This window comes from Fringilla coelebs (genome assembly GCF_963513975.1).
Source record: "Fringilla coelebs genome assembly, chromosome: 22".
Classification (NCBI taxonomy): Eukaryota; Metazoa; Chordata; class Aves; order Passeriformes; family Fringillidae; genus Fringilla; species Fringilla coelebs.
Window position 1 is genome coordinate 9215807 of NC_140048.1, and position 25579 is coordinate 9241385.

At 56.2% G+C, this 25579-nt stretch overlaps 1 protein-coding gene across 1 annotated transcript in view; it reads right to left on the reverse strand.

Annotated features, from left to right (window-relative positions):
- The window catches only part of SAMD11 (sterile alpha motif domain containing 11), a 75330-nt gene extending 51463 nt beyond the window's left edge, over positions 1-23867 (reverse strand). The window contains exons 1-4 of the mRNA XM_084220135.1: positions 22734-23867; positions 21246-21337; positions 6390-6568; positions 3279-3329 (exon numbers count right to left, since the gene is read on the reverse strand). Coding sequence (XP_084076261.1) covers positions 3279-3329; positions 6390-6568; positions 21246-21337; positions 22734-23520 — 1109 coding nt within the window. The 5' untranslated portion in view covers positions 23521-23867. The remainder of the gene's footprint in view (positions 1-3278; positions 3330-6389; positions 6569-21245; positions 21338-22733) is intronic.
- Positions 23868-25579: the final 1712 nt, after the last annotated feature.

Sequence of the window (25579 nt, forward strand, 5' to 3'; positions counted from 1 at the left end):
CAGGACACCCCAAAGCATCCCAGGACACCCCACAGCACCCCAGCCCCACAGGGCTGTGAGGAGGGGGCACAGAAAGTCTCCAGCTCCAGCCTGGACCCCAAAGCAGGTTGGTTCTTTGTGGACTGGCTCTTCCTTTGAGGATTATGTGAGCTGAAAGGCATCAGGAATTCTTCCCAAGGCTGTCTGTGGCCTTCAGATGCTCAGTTTATCCCAAATCCTTTAGGATACCCTACAAAAAGTCCATTACCCCCTCCCATGTACCAAAGATTTCAGCACACTGGAGATAAACATGGCCAGAATTACTCTTAATAAACCTTCCCCTTTTCTTGTAGGAATCTACAGCTTTTCCCACCTTTATCTGAAATGCAATTTCAGCTTTAAATGCAAGTTAGAACTGGTTTGTCAGCTCCCACTCCCCTTCAGCACTTGAATTTCTGCTGGTCCATAAATGGTCTCCCTTCCCTACCCCATCCCTGCAGCCAGATAAATCTTCCTGGGAAGGAGAGCAAGAGCAGAGAGTGCTGCTAATGAAATGATGATGACATAATTAATTCAGATTAAGTCATACTTTTCATCACTCCAAATTTTCCCCTTGTTTGGCCCTATCCCTGTAGGAAAGGGAAAAGCCACTCAGGTACCTCTGCTGTGCCTGATTCCCAAAAACCCAGGAGGGGGATTCAACAATTTCCCTGAGCAGCCCATTGCCCAAACCCAGGGCAGGAAGGAGCTGGATGAATTCAGCCTGATATCAATTAAAGAAATATCCTTTAAACATCCTATGGAATAAATATCCCTGCCCAGGGCTCTCTCCCACCTGCCCAGGGCTCTCTCTCACCTGCCCAGGGCTCCCTCTCACCTGCCCAGGGCTCTCTCTCACCTGCCCAGGGCTCTCTCTCACCTGCCCAGGGCTCTCTCCCACCTGCCCAGGGCTCTCTCTCACCTGCCCAGGGCTCTCTCTCACCTGCCCAGGGCTCTCTCTCACCTGCCCAGGGCTCCCTCTCACCTGCCCAGGGCTCTCCCTCACCTGCCCAGGGCTCTCTCCCACCTGCCCAGGGCTCTCTCTCACCTGCCCCTGGCTCTCACCTGCCCAGGGCTCTCTCTCACCTGCCCAGGGCTCTCTCCCACCTGCCCAGGGCTCTCTCCCACCTGCCCAGGGCTCTCTCTCACCTGCCCAGGGCTCTCTCTCACCTGCCCAGGGCTCTCTCCCACCTGCCCAGGGCTCTCTCTCACCTGCCCAGGGCTCACCTTCAGCCCCCAGCTGCTGAAACCCCCCCTGACCTTTGAGTGTCCCTCTCAGGCCTCAGAGATGAGGCAGGAAAAGCTTCCTAGGGGAAATAAAAGCATGGAAGCAGGCAGCCCCAGAGGCATGCTGTGTCAGTGCTGGCAGGGCAGGGCAGGGCAGCAGTGCTGTGCCCCTGACAGTGTCACCTGTGTCACCTGTGTCACCCAGCAGAGCTCTGCTGAGTCAGGAGCAGCCCTGACACCTCCACCAAGAGCTGCTTTTCAATCCTCCCCTGCTCTCCTTTCCAAAGCAAGGACTAAATCACCGCATTTCCCATTTTCTTTGCCTCTCCCCTCTCCTCTCCCAGGTGTTTTTCACCTCCTCCTCCCCCCAGCCTGATTTATGTCCCTTTTCCTCTTGCCTGCCCTGTTCCATTCCCCTTTGGCAGCAGCACCACACCCAGCAGGGTTGGTCTGTGACAACACCTGAACGTTTCTGCCAGCCCTGCTGGGACTGAAATCTGCTTTACAGGCTGGGTGCTGGCAACCTGGGCTGCTCAAATACAGAAACCCCAAATCCTTCCTCTGCCACACAGCAGAACCAGGTTTTTTCCCTTCTAAATGGGCTGGGTGGGCAGCTTTTGACAGCTGGACTCCTCAGGAAAAGCAAAACTTCTGTTCCCAGGGGGAATCACTGAGCTTTCTCCCAGGACTGAGCTAAACTGGAGGGAACAGTCAAGCTGAGGAAGACCAGGAAATGCATTTGACATAAAAATCAGACCATTATTTTATTCCACGCCTGCAAGCTCAGAATTATTTTTTCAAGACAGGGATTCTAATTTCCAAAGGTGTTGGCACCCTCAGCTGCCATTGTGCAGAATCATTGCTCACAGGGCCATTAATTAAGGCACTGTCAGCACTTCCACCCCAAACCTCTGCCTTTTAGGAGTTTATAACAGCCATAAAAACTCTGCTCTGGGCTGAAATTTCGCATGAAAGGCTCTGCCTGGAAGGAATCCATCCTTTTGTGTCTGAGAGTCCCAGCAGTGTGGAGCAGCTATTCCAAGGGCTGCCTCCCAAAACCTGCTTTTCTGGGTGCTGGGGGCTGCTGGGCTCCTGTGCTCACTGGGGGCTCGTGCTCCTAAGGCTGGAAAATTCAGGAATTGGGGGGTTGGTGGCTCAGAGCCACAGCCTGTGCTTGGCTAAAAACCAGAGAATTCTCTGCCCTCACTGCTCCCTGCTGCAGGACCAGTCCAGTGGATTCCCCACCTTCATTCCCAGGGCCAAGGTTGAATTCCCTCTCCAGTTGAAGACATGGATGCTGTCTCTGTGCTCCACCTCTTCCCTTTTTTCCATCTCTAACTGAACAGGCTCACACAAAACATCAAAAAACCCCTCTCAGCTAAACTCCAGTTTCTCCCTGGCAGATCCCACGGAGCAGATCCTGATTTCCCCAGCACCCAGGAGTGGAGGGAGCACCCCCAGACCCCCACCCTGCCTCCTCCTGCTCTGTTTTCTCCCTGAGAAGTTTCCCAGATTTCTTGTTCCCATTCCAAAAACTGAGCAGTTTTCTACAACTCAAGGGCTGCATCCTGATCTGGAAGTCCAGGTTAAAAGAGACCTTTCAAAATGCCAGGTTTTAGTGCAAATTGCTGGATTTTTAAAGGATGAGAAGAGTTTGTGACTGCTGGCAGCACATGAAGATAATGCACCACGCCCAGGATGTCAGGGGTGACACAGGAATATTCAGTTTGCAACTGGAGAGCTTCAATTTATGAATTTCCACCTTCTTGGGACCAGAATAAACACAGCAAAATTGGGCTTTCTTTAGAAGTCTCATCAATTCTCTCTTCCAATGTAAAAGGGACTGTTTACCCCACAACCTCCCCAAAATAAAAACAAAAGAGAGGGTGTGTGGGAAGGGGAGGATGAGGAACAAAGGGAGGAAGAAAAAACAAACCCAGAACTGACAGAAATGTTCATTTACATCCATCAGCACCCAGGAGCAAATCAGTAACTCTCACCCTACCACACAGAGAGGTGCCCAAAAATGGTACCTGCAAGAGGTCTCTCGGAAGGAGATGTTCAGATCCCAGTGGGTGTGAATCCTGCAACAAACAAACAAACAAACAAACAAACAAACAAAAAGGAGAGGTCAGAGGCAGGGGCTGAGCACTCATCTCACTCATCTCCTGCTCCTGAACCCCTGCTCCACCCTGGGCACCCCCAGAGCCCCTCAGCCCCAGCTCCTGCCTTGTCCAGCCCCAGTTCCAGCCCCAATTCCAGCCCCTGCCTTGTCCAGCCCCAATTCCTGCCTTGCCCAGCCCCAGCCCCTGCCTTGTCCAGCCCCAATTCCTGCCTTGTCCAGCCCCAGTTCCAGCCCCAATTCCAGCCCCTGCCTTGTCCAGCCCCAGTTCCAGCCCCAATTCCTGCCTTGTCCAGCCCCAATTCCAGCCCCAATTCCAGCCTTGTCCAGCCCCAGCTCCTGCCTTGTCCAGCCCCAGTTCCAGCCCCAATTCCAGCTCCTGCCTTGTCCAGCCCAATTCCAGCCCCAATTCCTGCCTTGTCCAGCCCCAATTCCTGCCTTGCCCAGCCCCAGCCCCTGCCTTGTCCAGCCCCAATTCCAGCCCCAATTCCAGCCCCAATTCCTGCCTTGTCCAGCCCCAATTCCAGCCCCAATTCCTGCCTTGCCCAGCCCAGTTCCAGCCCCAGTTCCAGCCCCAATTCCTGCCTTGTCCAGCCCAATTCCAGCTCCTGCCTTGTCCAGCCCAATTCCAGCCCCAATTCCTGCCTTGTCCAGCCCCAATTCCAGCTCCTGCCTTGTCCAGCCCCAATTCCAGCCCCAATTCCTGCCTTGTCCAGCCCCAATTCCAGCCCCAATTCCAGCCCCAATTCCAGCCCCAATTCCAGCCTCCCCCCGGGTTCCCCTCTCCGAGGGAGGAATGCCCGGGGACGCTGGGGCTGGACGCCGGGGATGCTCCCTGGACACTGAATTCCTGGTTTTCCCTGTCCCTGTCCCTGTCCTCGCAGAATTCTGCCTGTCCCCACCACAGCCCAGCTCCCAGGGAAGGGAAGAACAAGGGCACAGAACGAGGGAGGGCTGAACCCAGCGGGAGAACCCTGCTGCCCCCGAGGAAATGAAACCAAGGCAAGAGGCACGAGCTGCAGGAGAGCATCCCTGGGCATCACTGCCAAACATTCCTCCTCCACCTCCCAACGAACCAGGCACAGCAATTACAGCAATTACAGATTCCAGATAAGGGAATCTGTGTTTGGGGGGCCCAGCATTATCGGTGACAGTTATCACCCCCTAATGAGGCAATCCAGCGCTGATTCTGCAGCGTTACAGGCACAATTAAAGGGGCAGGAGGAGCAGGGCAGCTCCCCAGAGCTGACCAGGAGGGTTCCCTGCGCTCCAGGTGTGTCCCCAAAGCTCTTTCCCATTTCCAGCAGCACCCCTGGGCAGCTGCAACGAGCAAATTAATTAAGGAGGCTTCGTGGGCAGAGCTGCTCCTCTGCCTCCTGCTCCCTCCTCAGCTGCTGAGGGTACCAGCATCTGTCTGAGCAACAAACAGCCCCTGCACTGCCAGCCCAGGAGCACATCAAACACCAGAGGAGCAATTACAGCCCCCAGCTCCCCCTGCTCTGCTTTTCCAGGGCTGTCTGAGGAGCTGAGCCCTGCTGTGCATCACGGGGAGATGACAGGGGACCTGCACGGGGGCTGCGTTCTGTGGGGTCACAGACCCCCTGAAACTCCTGCTTCTCCAGAGGGCTGGGAGCCTGCAATCCTGGAGCTGGATATTCAGGGCACTGAGGCCTCCCAGGAGAGAATCTGGAATTCTGGAGCTGGATATTCAGGGCACTGAGGCCTCCCAGGAGAGAATCTGGAATTCTGGAGCTGAATATTGAGGGCACTGAGGCCTCCCAGGAGAGAATCTGGAATTCTGGAGCTGAATATTCAGGGCACTGAGGCCTCCCAGGAGAGAATCTGGAATTCTGGAGCTGGATGTTGAGGGCACTGAGGTGCCCAGGTGAGGCTCAGCACTCCCCCAAGGCCATCCCTTCTCCTCTTCCTCTAGGGCTGCACAATCCCAGGAGGAATGTCCACGGCACTGAGAAGAGCAGGGCCAGAACCAAGCAGCTCCTCCTGCCCCCTGCAACTCCATCACTGCTGCCCTGCTCCTGGAGGATGCTCTGAGACTTGGAACCAAACACAAAACCCCACAGCTTGCAACCAAACACAGAACCCCACACACCTTGCTGCTCTGGAACCAAACACAGAACCCCACACACCTTGCTGCCCCCCAAACTCTGCTCCCCAGCACTGACCCCCCCTTCAGCTTCAATTCCATCACAGTTTGAGCCCAACTGAGAGCAGGAGGCAGCACCTGGGGCCCCCACACCTCTGGATTTCACACAGCTGGAGCCCATGGATGATTTCTTGGCCATGCAATTCCCAAAGGTGCAGAGCCCTGGCCAGAGAGTGATAAGCTGCAAACCCAGAGTGCAAACTCCTCTCCTGACAGGAGCAGTGAAAATCCCCAGCAGTGCCCTCTGTGAGCTGGGCTGTGCCCCTGGCAGGGGGATCCCAGCCCTGGAGGTGACCCCAGTGCCCTGGCAGGGGATCCCAGCCCTGGAGGTGACCCCAGTGTCCCTGGCAGGGGGATGCCAGCCCTGGAGGTGACCCCAGTGCCCCTGGCAGGAGGATCCCAGCCCTGGAGGTGACCCCAGTGCCCCTGGCAGGGGGATGCCAGCCCTGGAGGTGACCCCAGTGTCCCTGGAGGTGACCCCAGTGCCCCTGGCAGGGGGATCCCAGCCCTGGAGGTGACCCCAGTGTCCCTGGCAGGGGATGCCAGCCCTGGAGGTGACCCCAGTGCCCCTGGCAGTGGATCCCAGCCCTGGAGGTGACCCCAGTGTCCCTGGCAGGGGGATGCAGGATCCCAGCCCTGGAGGTGACCCCAGTGTCCCTGGCAGGGGATGCCAGCCCTGGAGGTGACCCCAGTGCCCCTGGCAGGGGGATGCCAGCCCTGGAGGTGACCCCAGTGCCCCTGGAGGTGACCCCAGTGTCCCTGGCAGGGGGATCCCAGCCCTGGAGGTGACTCCCTGGGGCAGGGCTGGCTCTGCCCAGGTTCCTGTGCCCGTGCCCCCCCAGCCCTGCCTGCAGGTACCTTCTTTTCATGATACTGATGTGCAGATCCTCCTCCTGCTTCACCTGGGGCTGCTGCCCATTGCTCCTGTCGCTGTCCTGGCTGTCCTCGCTGGGGGACAGGAGGGGGCCCAGCTCCTTCTTGGGGACCCTGCTGGGGGGCAGGGGGATGCTCCTCTTCTCTGCCAGGCGGCCCCGGTTCTGCCACGGGAGAGAGGAAAAAAACAGGATTGGGTGAGGAACCTCAGTATTTCCACAAACACCAAACAAAACTCGCTCATCTCTGTCAGAAAGCTCTTCTTGACGAGCCACAGCCGTCACACGTGGCTCACACTTTGTCACTTTGCAGCTCAGGCACTTCTGTTTGTGATTTCTCCAGTCCTGACCGAGCCCTGCACTTCCAGCCCCTCCCAGGCCTTCATCCCCAGCCTGCACCTCATCCTCACCGAGAGGGAAGGAGGGAGGCAGCACAAACAGGCACCAATCTCTGCCTCCAGATATTTCCCACCAATAATTCCACGTCACCACTCAACTAAAGCTTTGCCAGCAGCCCAGGGAGTTCCTGAGCCTGGAATTCCCTGGAAAAGGAACACCTGCCAGCAGCAGGGAAACAGCCTGCCAGCCAGGGAGCTGCACTGCACTGCCCCACAGAACCTGTCACTTCAGCCCAGGAAATCCACTGGAACTGGATTTTATTTTTAATCCAAGTCCCAGTGGAACTGGTACAGGAACCCCAGCGAGGCCAAGAATTTGCTCCCACGTGAAAATATCCAAGCTGTTTGCAAGGTGATCCACGTGCCTGGGATTGAACCCTCACAAACAATTCCTGTTGGATAAAAACCTGCAGGAGAAAGCAGCCCATGTTCACAGGTAAGGCTGGGAAACACAGGGAGCAGGCTGGGGGAGCTTTGGGAGCTGCCAGCGCTGGGAGCAGGAGAATTCCAAATCTCTTCCATATGTGAAGGAAATCCTCAAGCCCAGACAGCATTCTCTCCCTCTTTTTATTGATAATAAAGATAGAGGAGAGGAAAGGGGGAGGTTCAGAGAGCCTGGGATATTTTCCTTTGCTTTTCCAAGCAGCAAACCTGGGGGGAATGGCTTTAATGAGGGCATTAGGCAGCAGCGGGGAGCACACATCCCCTGCAGGAGAGCTGGCAGAGTTTGCACTCACCTTCAGCTGTGATTAGTGTAAACACCTCTCAGAGGGCCAGGATAATCCTTCTGCCCTGTCCCCTGGGCCTTCATTAGCCCAGAGTGCTCCCAGCCCTCTGCTGCAGGGGCAAACCCAGCCCTGGGCTCTGCAGGAGCTGCATCCCAGCAGAGCTCATGGGCAGGAGGGTGGCCAGGCTCTCATCCCCCCTCCTGGCCAGGGAAAGTGAATAAACAGCTCCCAGGGCATCCCCTGCCAGCCCTGTGCCCTGGGCACTGCCAGCTTTGTCCTCCATCATCCCCTCCCAGGGACACCAGTGTCACCTGGAACTGCTCCAGCCCAGCAGGGATGGCCCAGGGCAGGAGGGAGCAGGGGGGAACAGCCAGCAAGTCTTAAATAATAGCATTAATAACAATAAATAATAAATAAATAATAATAAATAAATAATAATAAATAGTAAATAATAAATAATAAATAATAAATAATAAATAATAAATAATAAATAATAAATAATAAATAATAAATAATAAATAGGTTTTTTCCTCTTAAATAATAGGTTTTTTCCTCTGGAAAAAAATAAAAATCCGATTTCAACTTTCTAAATAAACCTGGCGAAAGGCAGAAGAATTCCTGGGAAAACCAGTCAGGCTCTCTGCAGGGGAGAGCTGATGGAGGAGCCAGGACAGAGCAGGAGAACCCCCCCAGCTTTTGGGGACTGTCACATCCCTCACTGTGCCTTGGGAGGCTCTACAGGCTCTGGCAGTGACTCCAGGAGGACAAAAGGACAGAAATGGGGCACAGCCAGACGTGTGCCACAGCTGGAACCAGGGGACAGCAGAGCCCAGCTCATGTCTGGGCTGTTTTATCCTCAAGAGAAAAGAAAACCCCCTTGAGCACAATTTCCCTGAGAAATCCCAAGCAAGTCCCCCGACCTCCCGGTGGCTCAGGCTCCAGAAGCCACCACCAGCAGTTCCCTGCCCTGTCCCTGTCCCTGCCACCCCCTCCCCACAGCACCCTCCTGGTGCCACACACAGAATTGATGCAGAACCACCCAAAGAGGCCGATTTCCCTCTCCCCTGATGGGCTGGGCCCTTTTCTGCAGTTCCACTCCCTGTCCCAGCCTCCTGTCCCTCCCAGCCCACGCTCCCCACACACAGCTCAGCCTCCAGCCCTGCTCTGCCATTTGCCTGCCACACCTGGGGGATTTCCCAGCAAATTGCATTACTTTATTTGGTCAATTGGCCTACAAATTGATTTTCCTGTACAAATAATGAACATTTATGGTTATTTTCCCCATAGACTGCTTTATTTCACGTGTAACCAAGACTGATTTCCTGCAGGTTTCGAGACCTGAGCTGCAGTTCCTGTGACCCCTGGCTGATGGATGGCAAAGGGCTCCAAGCACAACTGGAGAGTTTGGGGCTTTTATTTTTACCCTGAGGGGGCTGCAGGAAGCAAACACTGGTACCAGACCAAGGCATTCTACAGAATAATGGGAATAAATTGTTTAAAAAGAGATTCAGTCCTGAGATCAGGCAGGCACAAGGAAATGCAGGGGAAGGAGGTGGGGAAAGAGGGCAGAGCTGGAGAGGCAAAATCCCTGCCCATCACAGCCCCTGGGGAATGGGAACATCATCCCTGCCCATCCCATCCCTGGGCACATCATCCCTGCCCATCCCACCTTGGGGACACCCTGCAAGGCCATTTTTTCCTGGATCTGTTTTTCTGCAGCTGGGTTATTCTGCTTTTTGTTGGTCTGCAGGGGGGTTAACAGCCCCAGGGCCGAGGAGGGCACCTTTAATTTGGTTTAATTTGGTTTAATTTGGTTTAACTTGGTTTAATTTCATTCCTCCTGATGGCTGAGCCCAGGAGGGCCAGAGAGGCAGAGCAGGGGAGGTTTCCCAGGTGAATCTGATGGAGGTGGCCACAGCACAGAAAGTCAATTATCTGCAGCCAGTCCTGGCTCCTGCAGCTCCCCAGCCCATGAAGCCTGACTCCAATCCAATAAAAAATTAACTCATTCTGGGCAACTGCTGGCCAGGCCTCCTGAGAGCTGGAGAAGGCAGCTGAGGCAGGAGGGAAACCCCAAACTCCTGCCCTTGGCTGGGGGATCCCTGCCCTGCTCCTGGCACTGAGCTGGCCCAGCCCTGGGGATGCTGAGAGCCCCAGGAAGGGGGGACACACCTGAGGGGACTCACCCTGCCTGCTCTCAGGTGTGTTCTGGGGTCACTCTGAGCACCAGGACCACAGACCCCTGACACTGTGAGCGCCAACAGACCCAAAGGATGAACCCCTGCACACCAGGAGCACTCACCCAGCTGCCCAGGATGAACCCCTGCACCCCAAAATCACCAGGAACACTCACCCAGCTGCCCAGGATGAACCCCTGCACCCCAAAATCACCAGGAACACTCACCCAGCTGCCAAGGATGAACCCCTGCACCCCAAAATCCACCAGGAGCACTCACCCAGCTGCCAAGGATAAACCCCTGCACCCCAAAAACCACCAGGAGCACTCACCCAGCTGCCAAGGATGAACCCCTGCACCCCAAAAATCACCAGGAGCACTCACCCAGCTGCCAAGGATGAACCCCTGCACCCCAAAAATCACCAGGAACACTCACCCAGCTGCCAAGGATGAACCCCTGCACCCCAAAAACCACCAGGAACACTCACCCAGCTGCCAAGGATGAACTCCTGCACCCCAAAAATCACCAGGAACACTCACCCAGTTGGCTCAGCACGCTGGGAGCCCCACCAGGTGACACCACACGATTTTACAACATTTGTGTTTATAAATAACACTGGGAAATGAATTCTTGTCATGGACAGATCCTGCTCCAGGAGTTCCTGCCATGGACAGATCCTGTTCCAGGAGTTCCTGCCATGGACAAATCCTGCTCCAGGGATCTTTCTCTGGATTTCCCTCACTCCAGCTCAAAGCAAAAGTAAAATACAAATGTCAGAGCACAGCACAACATCCCCTGAACTGCACAGGGCTGCACAGGCAAAACCCAACTCCAACCCAGCACAAACCCAAAATCTGATGGAGAAACAGCCAAAATAAGGGTTCAATCCAATCAGGGTCAAACTCTACACCCCCCTTAGTTGTGGAGGCACCAGCTCAGGTCTGAGACAGCTCCTGAGAAGCGAATGCCCCATTAAAATAAACAGGATCAGAAGGACAAATCCCTGCAGAGCCTGCAGAGGCTCAGCTGGATCTGCTCTCCCCGAGCTGCTGAGGCAGGTGAGCCCTGCCCAAACACAGCCAGAGCAAAGCAGCACCAGGCACACAACTGCCTTTGTTTGGACACTGGGTGCCAGCTGGAACTGCAGGAAAATCCCCTCTGAAATCACATTTGGAGTCGGGAAGGTAAACAAAAGGCAAGAGCAGGGTTGGGAAAACACAAGGTAAAGGAATAATAACTGTGGATCCTTTCACCCAGCCAAGGTGGGATGTGGGGGGAAGGAAATGCAGCCCCTGAGGGCTGCCTGATCCCTGGGTGTTATCTACCCAGCCCAGGAGGGCAGCTGGGACAGGGACAGGCACCAGGATTGTGCTGTGGGGATGCCCATGGCAGAGAGGAGTGAGGCTCCTGACTCCAGGTTCTCAGAAGGCTCATTTATTATTTCATGATGCTATAATACAGTAAAGAATGCTATACTAACTATTCTAAAGAATACAGAAAGGATACTGACAGAAGGCTAAAAAGATACTACTGAAAACTCTTTCATTATTAGCTGATGATGTAATAAATCAGCTAATAATGAATCAGCTAATAATGACTCTTCCCAGAGCCCCCACACAGCTTGGCCAAAGAGTCAAAACTCCCAGCAGAATCCAATCAAACAATCTCCAAACACTTCCCACGTGTGAGCACAACACAGGAGAAGCAATGAGGAAAGAATTGTTTTCCTTTTCCTCTGAGGCTCCTCAGCTCCCCAGGAGCAAAGCCCTGGCCGAGGGGATTTTTCAGAGAACGTGAATGTGATTTTTCAGAGAATGTGACACACCAGGGGAGCTGCACCTGCCCAAAGCTGAGTGCCAGGAAATCCCAGTCCTGGCCCCCCTCTGCCCTTCCCACCTGGGAATGCCCCTGAGCTGCTGCCCCTCCCCAGAGCCAACACCTGGCTCTTCTCCCTGCTCACCTGCAGGCAGGGCTCCCAGAGAGGCAGAGCTCTGCAGGAGAACTGAGCACACCTGAGCTGCTGAACCCCCCTGCCCCTCACCTCTTCCCACACAAACCTGCTCCAGTTTTCCCTCTGCTCTGGGGGAGGAAGGCAGCTCTCACCCAGCAGGGACACAAAACCCTTCTCATTCCAGCAGGAAATTAGGGGGTGTCCAAACAGAAACTTCCAAAATGATTTAAATCACCAAACTTGGGTACCTTGCTCTCCAAGACTTGCAGAATTCCTGTCCAGGGAAGTTCTTGAGACACTTCACTCAGGTTTTTAATGAGCCTCAGAACAATGAGGAAATACAAGGTGAATGGGAAAACACAGCACTGTGACTGTATTTTAAAAAGCTTAAGCAGAATAATCCCAGTAATTTTATAACCCCCAGGAGAAATAATGAAATAGAGGAAACCGAACAAGTAATAATAAATTAACAGAGGGTGATATAATTTATGCAAATTAAAGCTTGTTAATGGAAAATATGTTAAACCAATACATCTTTTTTTGCTGAGACAACGGTGCCAACACAACGTGCTTGGATTTCTGGGAGGTGTTTGCTCTGACACCACACAACTTTCTGACTGTGGGACAGAGCCCTGCAGGGAGGATTCTGCCTGCCTGAGCCCCCAGACAGCCTGGGCTGGAAGGAGATTTCAGGGCTTTAAGGCCCCTTCCAACCCAAACCACTCCAGGATCCCAAAAACGAGCACCTGGTGCTGTTCTCCTGCTGCTGAGGGTGGGTTGTCCCCAGGGCAGATCAGTTTCCCTTGCACACTCATTTCTCAGCCTCCTCTGTCCTTCCCCCTCTCTCACTTTGCTCCATGTCAGTATTTCCTCGTGATTTGGGGGAAAAAATGAGTTTTCCCTCCTGTTCTCAGGAGAGAAGCAGTGCAGGGCTTGGAGGGGTCCCAGCACACACCCAGGATGACTCCCAGCATGGAAGTTTTTCAGCTGGAGGAAAAGCACAGCAACTCGGAGCCCATCATTTCAAATATCCTTTAAACGCACTTTTCGCAGGTCCTACAGTGATTTAAAGACAACAGCAGACACATCAAAGGCAGAACTAAATCCTCCCAAAGCGAGGATGATTTCTGCCCTCTGCACAGCCAGGGGACAGAAATGCTCCCCAGCCTCATGGAATTACTCTTAACTGAACTTCTGCCTGAGAAATCCATCACAGCAAGGTGAGACTTCAAAAAAACCCCAAAACCCAGATCCACAGTGCTGATACAAACCAGCCCAGATCCAGCCCTGCACCAGCAGCTCATCAATTTCAAGCCAAAGATGTTTTGAGAAATCACCCTGCTAATGCAGGAATTAGAAAGTGAATTGGATTTTAATTCAGAATTAAAAGCATTCTGCAGAGGAGCTGTGAGAGCTGAACTGGCCCCTGTGCCTGCAACACCCTCAGCAGGGGTGGCTGCAGCTGCACCTCAAAAAAAAACCCTGAATAAATCAACCCTCAGGTTTTTTTGTATTTTCATATTTTCGTGTATTTTTCATGTATTTTGTATTTTTGTATTTTCATTTTCTTTCTTTAACTCTCCAACACTGTATTAGCTAAGAGTAATGGTGTGCAGTGCTTAAGTAACCCCAGAGCTGTAAATTCCAGGGCACAGAATCATCCCTGAAGAACCCTGCAGTGCCTTCCTCTGCAAGGGCACTTTAGGGTTAAGTGGGTGAATCACAAGGGGGAAATAAAAGAGGAATTGATATTATTGTCCCCTCTGGGAGAGGAAAAAAAAAATAAATAAAAAAAGGCAGGTTTGTGTGGTTCAGCCCATGCCACAGAAAAAGAGATCTCAAGAATCACAGCTGTGACGAGCAGCAGGGAAAGTTATTGATCTGAAAGAATTCATTTTTATTATAAGGGCTGGTACTTTTACTTATTTAATAAAGGCCTGGCGTCAAATCACTGAGAATTCCAGGATTATCTAATTCCATCTAATCTCATTCAATCACCGATGCTCCCACTGTAGCAGAAAGGAATGTTTGCCCTTTCCTGTCTTCAGGGGCCATCTCTGGTTGCCCTGGCAACCCAGCAGCAGCAGCAGCATCTCCATCCCAGCCCGTGGCACCTCTCCCATCCCTGGGGATGAAGGCAGGGCTGGGCTGGGCTCCCAGGGGAGCAGAGCTGGATCCACCCCAGCCCCAAACCTCAGGCAGGAACAGCTGAGTGTCCTACAGGGAGCTGGGCTGGTTTAGAGCTCCTCTGAAGTGCTTTAAAGGTCCTTTAGAAAAGTCCTGAAGTGCTTTAAAATCCCAGAGCTGCCTCTGAAATGGATCCCAGCACTGAACTGGGCAGCAGCTCGGAGCAAACACGAGGTTTAACCCACACTCCCTGCAGGTGTGAGCACCGTGTCACCAGTCCCTCTGCAGCCAGGCAGGGATCAGGTGCCAAGAGTCTGAACCCACAAGGAGCAAAAAACTACCCAGTTTTTTTTGTATTTTCATGTATTTTTGTATTTTGGGTTTCTGTGCAGCTAATCCCAAACCAGGGCACATCTGGGCTCCATGGCCTTCCCAGATGCAAAATAAAGTAAAAGCTACAACTGCCCCGTGGGCTGGAGGCAGAATAAATGAGCAAGAACCTTTCAGCACAGGGAGTTCCCTCCATCCATCCCTCTCACCCTCAGACACTGTCACAAGGAAAGCCCTTATCAGGCTGGATTTCTGGATTTCTGAGCCAGGGAAAGGGGAATTTCCTCCTGTCCTCACTGCTTTGGCTACACCAGGGAGGGAATGCAGTGCCCTGGCAGGGCAGGGCTGTGCACAGACACCCCCAGTGCCCAGCAGAGCTGCTCTGGATTATTTACAGACCCAGGAACCCCTCAGAGAGGTTTCCCTGCCTCTTTCCCTTTCCTTTTCAGCTGGAAAACACAACTCTGGGACACAGGGGCTGTCCTGAGCTCCCCAGGGACACCGGCCAGGGGAGGGAGGGGAGGTGTCCTAGCAGGAAAAAGGAGCCTGAAATGGGGAGAATCGTGAATTCCTCAGCTGGGGAGGTGAAAATGAAGCATTTCAATAGAGGGAAGGTGCCCAACAAGACTCCTGAGGAGGAAAACATTTTCCAGATAAAGGAAACAGACTGGGCACAGGAGAAATGGGGCAGGAGGATGCACAGTGGGGAGGGGAAGGAAAAACAAACAAACAAACAAACAAACAAACAAACAAACCCCACAAAGCAACAAACGAGGTAGAAAAAGAAAAATACAGAGAGCAAGCAAAGTGATGTTTTGAGTGTAGTGTTTTGGCCAAGCAATAATTAAATAAAAACAGGGCGGATTTCTTTTCCAAAGCCCAGGGCCAATCACAAAACCCCAGGCTTGGAAGGAACCTCAAACTGCAGCCCGTGGCAGAGGCAGGGACACCTTCCACCCTGCCAGGCTGCTCCCAGCCCTGCCCTGGGCACCTCCAGCAGGAAAGTGCCCCAGAATGAACAGCAGGAGCTCCCTGCAGAGTCCAGCAGCCCTGCAGACCCCACCTGATGGACAGTTCTAAATTAATGAAGTTTCTCAGGGAGCTCACCCTGCTCCTGGCCACCCTTTCCCTGCCAGCTCCCTGGTGCCACCAGGCTCCCTTTGAGCCGGGCCAGCGAGTCTGGACACACAGCAGAGCAAATGAACACCAGGTGTCTGTGCCCTGAAGCACCAGAGACAGCCCTAAGCAGTTTAATGACATCTCTAAATAATTTTGACAGCAAAATTACTTCTCCTGTGTCACCTTTCCACTGCCCTTGACACGGCGCTAACGAGATGATGCTGCTCCCCCTGCTCCCCCACATTTATTTGTCTGTCTTCCTTCCCAGCCTTCACTTTCCTTCCCTCAGAGCAGAATTCCAGCACCAGCTGCCGGTTTCCTGGGGCAGCCTGAGGGCTCAGAAATTGCCTTTTCCTGCAGCAGAGCCCAGGACACTTCAGGGAGTCAGCCCCGTGCTGGATGTGGGTAAGGGATGGAGGGGATGTGCTCCCTCCACACACAGCCCTGACACACCAAGCTCAGCTGGGATTTTCTTTCCCCCTCTGCCCTGGCCTGCTTTCCACAAGCCCTGACCTCAGGCAGGGCCCCTGCTCTGCCCTTCCACCCCCACTGTCTCCCCACTGCTCCCTGCCAGAGCAGGGATCCTCACCCCAGCTCCTGCCCCAGGCCAGACCTCACCCCCCTGGAGCCCCTCAAAGCCCCCTGTAAAATAAAATTATTTTCCTAAGCCACAGCTGCTCCTACATCTCTGCTGTTCCCTCACAAGCCTGCAATCCAATTAATATTTTCCTTTCCAGAGGGTATTTAATAATCCACAAAATTAAATCCTTCAGCACTGTGCTGGCACCGTCAGTGCCATTGATCTGGGCTTGTTCTGCCTCTGTGCAGAACAATAACTGCTCCTTTTCCTGCTGCTGCTGCTCCTGCCCAGGAGCAGAGCTGGGACCAGCAGCAGCAGCTTCCACCCCACAGAGCCTTTCCAGCCCCTCTCCAGCCAGCTGATTCCATTTCCAGTGTTTGCCATGGGGAAAGAGGAAGAGGAGCAGAGCTGGGACCATCAGCAGTACCTTCCACCCTAAGGAGCCTTTCACTGCTCTCCCCAGCCAGCTGATCCCATTTCCAGCTGTGTGCCCCCAAAATCCCCTCTGGAACGCTCTCTGACCCCCAGCAGGGGATTTTAGGGACCTTTCTGGGGCACAGGGGTCCCCACTGCCCCCAGAGCAGGAGCTGCCCCCGAGCTCAGCAGCCCTGCCAGCACTGGGTGGGCTCTGGGGGTCCCTCACCCCACTTCAGAGCAGGAGTCCCCTCATCTCCAGCTCCTCCCCAGAGCTGCAATCTGACAGAGCTTGAATCAACTTCTCTTAAGAATTCACCTTGAACTTACAAGTCTGCAGTGCAACACGGGTTAAAATCCACCTGGGCCAAGCCCTTTAACAAAACAAAACAGAACCAAAACAACCCCTGCAAACAAACAAAAAAAGCCCAAAACCTCCAACAAACACTAACCTGAACTAAAATGTGCTGGATTAAAAGCAACAAACCAAATCAGCATGAAACCACAAATAAAAATCAACAGACTGTGCCAAAGTCCTTGGGGGGATTTGGAGCTTTATAAGTCTGCTTTACAGAGGGGCTTTTTCCACATTCATGAGGCAGCCCCGAGGGACACAAAGGCAAAGTTATGAAAACAGCCCTGCACACAAACCCCAACATTCTCCAGCTCCCATCCCCGAGCCCGCAGCAGCTCGGAAAGGAACCCAAATCTCATCTATTCAGTGAAATTTCAGAATGAATCCTGCTCCTGCAGGCAGCCAAGGAAATTCTCAGCAGGCAAAGTCCTCTCAGCACAGGAAAGTTCTCCTGGAAGGCTCATGCCTGGTGTGGGAGATTCCCCTTTTGGCAAAAGCCTCTGAATTTGGATCCCACCGTGCTCAGGAGCCCCAGGATGGGCCTTCCTTGCCTTGCTCTGCTCCTGGCTCCCAAGGAAACTGTGGAGCAGCCAGGAGGGGAACACCAGGGAAGGAGAGAAAGGAGCAGCCAGGAGGGGAACACCAGGGAAGGAGAGAAAGGAGCAGCCAGGAGGGGAACACCAGGGAAGGAGAGAAAGGAGCAGCCAGGAGGGGAACACCAGGGAAGGAGAGAAAGGAGCAGCCAGGAGGGGAACACCAGGGAAGGAAAGAAAGGAGCCCAGCACCAGGAGTGACACAAAGCCACTCCCTGGGACACACAGAGCTGCCTTCCTCCCAAAGCAGGGACCAGGAGGAGGCTCAGAAACCTCAGGGTAAAGAACAGATTTTCTCATTACTGACATTTCTGAAGTTAGCAGCAGAGAGTTCCTCTCTCCATCCCTGACCAAGTCTTGGACTGACGCCTGAACCTCAGGGCAGCGAGGGAAAACAACAACCAGGATGACAAAAAGCAAAAAGCAGCAAATACAGGACTCACATATAAATCAGAGCAAGAGCAAAACACAGCCCCAGCAGATGAGCTCCCACTGCCAGAGCCCCAGCCCTGCACACCACCCTGTGCCTCTGCACGTGATGGACACGGCCAGCCCAAACAGCATTTATTGCTATTTATTGCTTTGTTTGTTTGTTTGTTTGTTTGAACGTGGCCATGCCACAACAGCTCTGGGGAAATGGGTCCTCTCCACCTGAACCCCACAAGGGTTTCAAACAGGCACCCTGGCCCAGAAACCATGGGAAAGGAGGATGAGGAGCAGGCAGCCTCCAGCCCTGACTCCTGTCAGAGGCAGCACTGGAGAGTGGAACACACAGCGAGGGTCACACCCTCTCTGTAAGGGAAACAATCCTGGGGTTAGGTTTGTCCTTCCACCGGGATCCTGGCTGTGTGATGCTGGAGCTCAGGGACCTGAGCCATTCTCAATAAGGATTTCAGAGCTGCTCTCCCCTCTCCCTGCCTCTGGGAGCCCTCTGCCCCTTCCAGCCCTGGCTGCAGGCAGAGGTGGAGAGTGCAGGGGTGGGTTTGGAGCAGAGGGAGCCCTGGAGGGAAAGGGCTTCACCAGAACACCCTGGAGCCCATCCAGGGCTCCAACAGCAGGAACTGTGCCTGCCCAAAACTGACAAGTACAAATGTGGGGGAGAGCCCTGCTCACAGCTGGCAGCTCGCTCTGGGAAGGTCTGGCAGCCTGTGCCTCCCCAAACTGAAGGGACTTGGGCCATTCTCCCGTCCAGAAACCTCTGTGTGGGCACAAAGCCCGGGGCAGCCCCTGCTTCCCCCTGTGCCTGCACCTCGGCCCAGGAAGGGCAGACAGAGGGATGGAGGGAGGGACAGAAGGATGGATGGAGAGAAGGATGGAGGGATGGATGGAGGGACAGAGGGAAGGATGGACAGAAGGAGGGAAGGAGGGAGGGATGGATGGGTGGATGGGTGGATGGGTGGATGGATGGATGGATGGATGGATGGATGGATGGATGGATGGATGGATGGATGGATGGATGGATGGATGGATGGATGGATGGCCGCCCGCCCGGCCGGCGGCGCGGGGGTGGCCCGGGGGAGGAGGCGCCGGCGGGGCCGCTCCCCCCGGGGCGCGCAGGAAACCGGCGGTCGGTGGCGGAGCGGGGCCCGGCGCCGGCCCCGTCTGCAGCTGCAGCAAACGAGCGGCGCGGGCGGCGGGGGGCGGGCGCCGAGCCCCGGCCCCTCCGGGTCACGGGCGGGGGACGCGGCGCCAGCGGCGGCCGGGGGGCACCGGGGGGCACCGGGGGGGACCGGGGGGGCCGGGGCTCGGAGCGCGGCCCGGGGGCGCTGCCAGCCCGGGGGCTGCGGCTGCTGCAATTTCCTCTCCAGACCGAGCCCTCCCCTCTCCGCCCGGGCAGGGGCTCGGAGCCGCCGGCGCTGCCCCAGGGCTGCTCGGGGCTGCCAGGGGACACAGACGGGACACGCACAGGGGACACACACGGGACACGCACAGGGGACACACACGGGACACGCACAGGGGACACACACGGGGGGACACGGTCACCGCTCCCGCAGCGACAGCCGGGCTCAGCCCCGGAGCAAAGCGCTGCCTTCGCTGCCCGCGGGCTGGCGGGCAGAGGTGCAGACCCCAAAGGCGGCCGCCTTGCCCCCTGCCCGGGGCACTGCCGAGCTTGGCTGGCACTGCCCGCTGTCCAAGGACTGATTTCAGAGCGGGGGAAGCAGCTGCAGACAGGACCGGCTCCCCGTCTCCACACCCCCACCGGATCACACAGAGACCAGGCATTGCAAGTCTCTGTCATCTGCACTATAAAATATAAAGCGTTTCGACTTTTGAGGAGAATCAGCCCTTGGATCTCAGCGGTGCTCGAATGGGCAATCGCTAAATGGGGAAACAGAAACCATGCCCAATTCCTAATCCTCCTCCTCGTGTGACTGCTCTGATGGGCAGTGGATGCAGCTACCACAAAGCACTACCCAAGGAATTCAGGTTCAAAATGTGGAACTCCTTTTGTCAGGGACATGCACTAAGCACAGCACAGAAAGTGCAGGGAGCACTGAGAAACAGCTCTGACAGAACTCCTCACTGGGCTCTGGCCTTGCTGTGCAATTTCTGACATCCAAAACCCCCTTCCCAGCTGGAAAGCAGTGGGAGGCAAATCCAGAAAGATTTATTTCTCCTTGCCCAAAACGGCACCAACCTTTTTTTCCCCCTTCTATCTGTACTTTCTAAATCCATTCTCAAAGGCTGTGCCACACACTGGCTTCATGCAGAGCTCTTCCCATCTGGAAACACACCTGAAAACCCTGAAAATGCTGCTAGGAAAGTGCATCACGACCTTCTGGCTACTGCTAGCCCAGAAAACGTGCAGCAGACAGCATCACCTGGCCAGGCACCTCTCAGCATCCCCACACCAGCAGCACACCCCTGGTACCGGCAGATTTTTGGCTCTGAGCCACACAAGTGGCAAGACAGACAGAACCCCCAGCTGGAGAAGGCTGCTTACTCCACATCCCCCCCTGTGCCCCCCACTCCAGGAGCTGGGAAGAGCCAGGTTCCAGCACCCCTGGGGTTAAACAGCAGGCAGGGCTGTGGGGTGGCTGCAGGACAAATCTCCCCATTCGCTTCTGGAACTCGGTTACTGCTCCAAGCCCCTGCCGTGGGTGTTTGTAGCACACACAGACACCAGGCAGGAAGGACTGGAACTCCCAGCTCTGTCATTTCCAATCACAGAGAAACTGCATCTGAACAGGCTGTCCACTCCAGCCCAAGCAAGCAACAAAACCAAAAATGCTGATTTCCAGCAGATAGAATCACAGAAATTTCCACCTGCATTTGTTTCCACAGTGCTACTGGCAATGTTTTAAGCTGTTGTTCTTTCAGACCAAGAGCTGCTTCAGTTCCCCACACCAACAGCTCTGCCCTCCCAGTTAGATGTTGTTGGACTTTATGGTTATTTTTACACACCATGAACTGTTTTAAGGCCTTACTTTACTACGTTTTCAATCACCTTTTATTTATACCATCAACATCTTTTCCACAAAAATGCTGATGAGAGATTTCGGAAGTCTCAGGATAAAAGCAAGAATACACAAGGAGCCCCAAAGCTGGGAAGGACAGATCTGTCAGAGCCACAACTGAGCTATGCCATGAACGATGCTCAAGCTGCCAGCATTTGAGCTGTTCCTCCAGCCGATGGTTTGTACAATGCCCGCTCTCACTCTAACACGTGGGCACAATTACATTTCCCTTTTGCTTTATTTAGCCACTTTCACACCTGTGCACAATGCACAGAAACCAAGGGGTGGGAACACGGAAGAGGCTCCTCCGTGATTTGCCTCTGCACACACACAGCTCCCCCCGAAAACCAAAAAATCCCACCGAGTGCTGCTTCCCTCAGCTCAAACACTGCTCTTCCCATCTGCTCTGCTTCCAAGCTCCCCTCTAACACTGCTGGAACCCTCACAGGGCAGGCAGGGCTCTCGCAGCCTCCATGACCCTCACAGATCACGGTTCCACCAGCACAGAAGCAAAGGGATTTTTTTGTTTGTTTTGTTTTGTTTTTTAAGGGAAGGAGGCAGAGGAGAGGGAAGATGTCTTAACTAAAGCACATAGTTTAACAATAATCTTACCACTGGAGACGAAATTCGACACCCAGGGCAATCACAGATTGGAGGATGTACCTGTAAGATTCCTTTGGACATAAGAGTCTTCAAACTTTTCCCTATATGCAGAGGAGAAGAAAAAGCAGAAGAAGAAAAAGAATCAGCACGTTTATAAAAGGAAAGTATTTAGGGAAGGGGGGAGGGGGAGGCACGCGTCTGCTTCCATATAAACAGCCCTCCCCTTGCCTGCCTACCAGCACCCATCCCCGCCTGCCCTGCAGCCAAGTTTGGGTCCCGGGGAGGGGAGCCCGGCACGGCCCCCGCGGGTCCCGGGGAGGGGAGCCCGGCACGGCCCCCGCGGGTCCCGGGGAGGGGAGCCCGGCACGGCCCCCGCAGCCCCGCCGGGCTCGGTGCCGGCGCTGCCGCAGCCCCGGGGAGCCGCGGCCGGAGGCGCTCCCGCAGCCCCCGCAGCGGGCACGGCCCCGGGCACCTCCCGCTGCTCCTCCGCCCGCTGCTCCTGACTCACCCCAGAGCAACTGAGGCTTCCCGAAGGCAGCGGGAGCGCGGCCATCAAAGAAGCGGGCGGCGACAATTAGCGCGGCCCCGAAGCGCTGCCCCCGCTCTCCGGCGATCAATAACCGCGGCGAGGTGTCAGTCACCTCCTAATCGCTCCTCAGCCCCCCGGGCCGCCACCTCCAGCTCCGGGCTCATTACGCGCCGCCCGGGCCGCGCCCGCCCGCCCCCGCCGCTCCCCCCGGCCCCGCTCTCCACCTGCCGCCCGCAGCAGCAGCAGCTCCGCCGCGGAGCCGCGACTGCGGCGCCGGCTCGGGCGGGGAGGGGAGGGAGGCAGGGCAGGCGCCCGTCAGCAGCCGCCGGCGCCGCGGAGGTCCCGCACCACCCAGCTGCGAGGGGAACACCCCCTCCGCCCCGCCCGCCGCCCCGCCGGTGCCGGGCCGGGCCGCGCTGCCGCTCCCCGCGGCGCCGCCGCCGCCACCGACACCGCCGGCGGCTCGCAGGGGCGGCGGGAGGGCGGGGGCCACCGACCGACCGGCCGACCGACCGACCACCCCGAGCCCCGGGCACCGACCGCCCCGAGCCCCGGGCACCGCACCCCGAGCCCCGGGCACCGACCGCCCCGGGCACCGACCGCCCCGAGCCTCGGGCACCGACCGCCCCGGGCACCGCGCCCCGCCACCCGCCCGCTGTTCAAATCTCCGCCCGCTCCACATCAAACTTCTCCCCGGCGGAGAGGGGCCCCCCAAATCCCCCCCGCCTTCCCAAAAAGCCTCCCCCCCCTCCCAAAGGGAAGCGGTCCCAAATGGCTCGGAAAAGTTCGGCGGTACCGGGGCGCGGGGATCCGGCAGACAGGGGCCGGGGGAGCGGGGAGGGGGCTCGGTTCTCGCCGGGAACGCTCCCCGGCGCCGGGCGCCCCGCGGGTGCCGCTGCCCGAGCACGGGGGCGAGAGGGAGACGCGAGGAGGAGCGGGGACCCCCACACGGGCAGCGCTGCCTTTACCTTTGTGCCTGATGCTGCGCTTCCAGTCCTTGGCCGTCTCTCTGCCGCTGACGAACTGGAACTCGTTGGGGGTGAGCCACTCTCCCCGGTACCGGATGGAGGGTCCTTTGCTCCCTTGGCACAACTTATTGATGTAGAGCAGCGCCTTGTTCTCCCCGCACTCCACCTCGATGCAAGGCTCTCCGTTGTCAAAGAAGGGCTGGAAATCCGGGATGGAGGAAAACCTCTCCAGCATCAGGTCCTCGGGGAGGTGGTGGGGGTGGTGCGGGTGGGGGTGGTGGGGCTCGTGGAAGCCCAGGTACGCGCGGTGGGCGAAGATCTGCTCGTAAGCCGGAGGGTGCGGGGTGACCACCGGGATGGCAGCGGCGGCCAGAGGCGCGAGGTAGTCAGGTAAGGTTTCCATGGGCTGGTTAAAAGCTGCCAGGGCCATCTCTTCCCTGTCAAGTCGCTCCTTCTTGATAGCAGGCATGGTGCCGCCGCGCTCCCCGTGCGCCCCGGCGTCTCCGAAGCACAGCGGCTCCAATGTCTCCGGTTCAACTTGCCCTCGCTCTGGCTGGAGTTTGGCTGAAATGCGCCAGCAGCAGCAGCAGCAGCAGCACAAGCACCTTTGGCGCTCGGGTGCCGGAGGTGGCTGGTATCCCCCGGAGCAGCCCGCTAACAAATCTCCTGGGCTGGCTCCCCAGCAGAGCTGTCTGGGATCCCTCTCCCACGGAGAGCCTAATGTACCGTAGACCCGGGAGCTGCCGTGTGCCTCGCAGATCTGCCCCTCCGCACTAATACCTGACATCTCGGAGAGGTCTCTGCTGCCGTAGACATTATTTTGGTTTAAGGGGAAAAAAAAAAAAAAAAAAGCTTATTGATTCCCCTAGATCAACCCACCTTCTCGCCAGGCTGGAGGGTTCCCCGCCGCCCAGCCAGCCAGCCCCCTTTCACCCTGCCCCCCCTGCTTCCTTTAAACTGACACCTGGTTTATTTATTTATATGCAATAATTAAAATTAAACGCTGCGCCCCCGCCGCCGCTCCGCGACCCCTCCCCGCCCCGCCGGCGCCCGCCGGGAGGACGGAGCCCCGGCCGGTGCCGGCTCTGCCCGCGGGGCTCCAGACACCCGGGCGGCGGCGAACTTTCCCCGGGGCCGCCCACCTTCACCTGCGCGCTGCAGACTCGCCCCGCTCCCACCGGAGCCTCTCTGATCCCCGCCGGCCGGGTTTGAATCCCCGCTCCCGCAGGAAATGTTAAGAAAGGCGGTGTTACGCTCCTCATCCCTCTGTGTACGTATATCATCTATAAATACAAGCACATCTACACACGCACAGCCGCACGGACATCTACAGAGCCATCGCCGCCAGCCCTGCGCTCCCCGCAGCCCCCGAGCGCCGCGCCGGGCCGGGCCGGGCCCCCGAGCCGGGACAGACACGCATTGATCGGTGCTCAGAAGTCACCGCACAGTTCGGAGACTCCGACCAAACAAGATTTCCCTCCGCCGCCGCCGCCGCCGCTTCTCTAACTTGGCCCATTTAAACAGCGGAGGCGCTGGGAAGCGCCGCGCCGGCGGCGGCGAGGGGGTGAGCGACGGACGGCGGGGCCAGCGCCGGCTGCCGCCAGCCCGGGGCCACCGGGGGGGACCCAGCCCCGCGGGGACACGGCCCGGACCCGCTGTGCCCACCCCTCTGCACCCCCGGGCAGGATGGGACAATGCCCGGCAGCGGGGAGCTGGGGATGGATGGAGGGATGGAGGGATGGAGGGATGGAGGGATGGAGGGATGGAGGGATGGATCCATGGAGGGATGGAGGGATGGATCCATGGAGGGATGGAGGGATGGATCCATGGAGGGATGGAGGGATGGATCCATGGAGGGATGGATCCATGGAGGGATGGATCCATGGAGGGATGGATGGATCCATGGAGGGATGGAGGGATGGAGGGATGGAGGGATGGATCCATGGAGGGAGGGATCCATGGATCCATGGAGGGACAGACACACAGGGTGAATTTGTTTTCTGTCACAAGCTGTGGCAGACATGGCACAAGGTCCACGTGGAACTGCCCCGAGAGGACAAGGTGGCCCAAAATGAAGCTGTGTGGTTGTTACAGGGATGTGTCACCTCAAGGAGATGGAGTTCCCTGCCTCTGGATGCCAAAGTGGGATCCACTGGGCAGGGAGAATCCTACCCAGCATGGGGACAAAAATAAACTATCCCCCTAACCATGGGACCAGAAATGTGGCCCACGAGTCTCTGGCAGGGGCAGAAGAGTGAGAGCTCTGTGTGAGCTCTGCCTCAGGGCTCCCAGAACCACACAGAGTTCCCAGCTTTGTCCCAGGCTGTGTCCCCTGACTTACCTTCTTGCAGGGCGAGCTGGGGGCAGGCTGACCTTGCCTTGCAGCCAGTGAGAAGTGGCTTTGCTGTGTGACACCAGCCCCTGGCAGAGCTGGCAGGGTCATTTCTGAGCCACCTGAGCACAATCCTTGTTTCTTGCCATTTTAGTCTCAAGGAACTCCAGCTCTGGGATCCATCCTTGCTTCTGGCTCTAATGAAGGAGGCAGATCCACAGAGCCATCAAACCCTCTCTTTGAGGCTTTCAGGCTTAGGCTCTTACTCTTAATGCTTCTGATTGCTCGAGATGACAGGGGAAAAATCACTTTCTATTATCACCTAATGATCCAAGGAAAATGCTTGGAGGAGGCTGTGGGAGACACAGACATTTCTGTGGCAGTCAGAGGATCCTGGGTGGAGGGCAGAGGGGCTGTGTGGTGAGAGGGGCCCACTCTTAGCTCCCAGCACCTTCATTCCTGGCACTCCAACTGCACTGGGCTCTCGAGAGCCTTGGGTTCTTCTTCAGCCTTC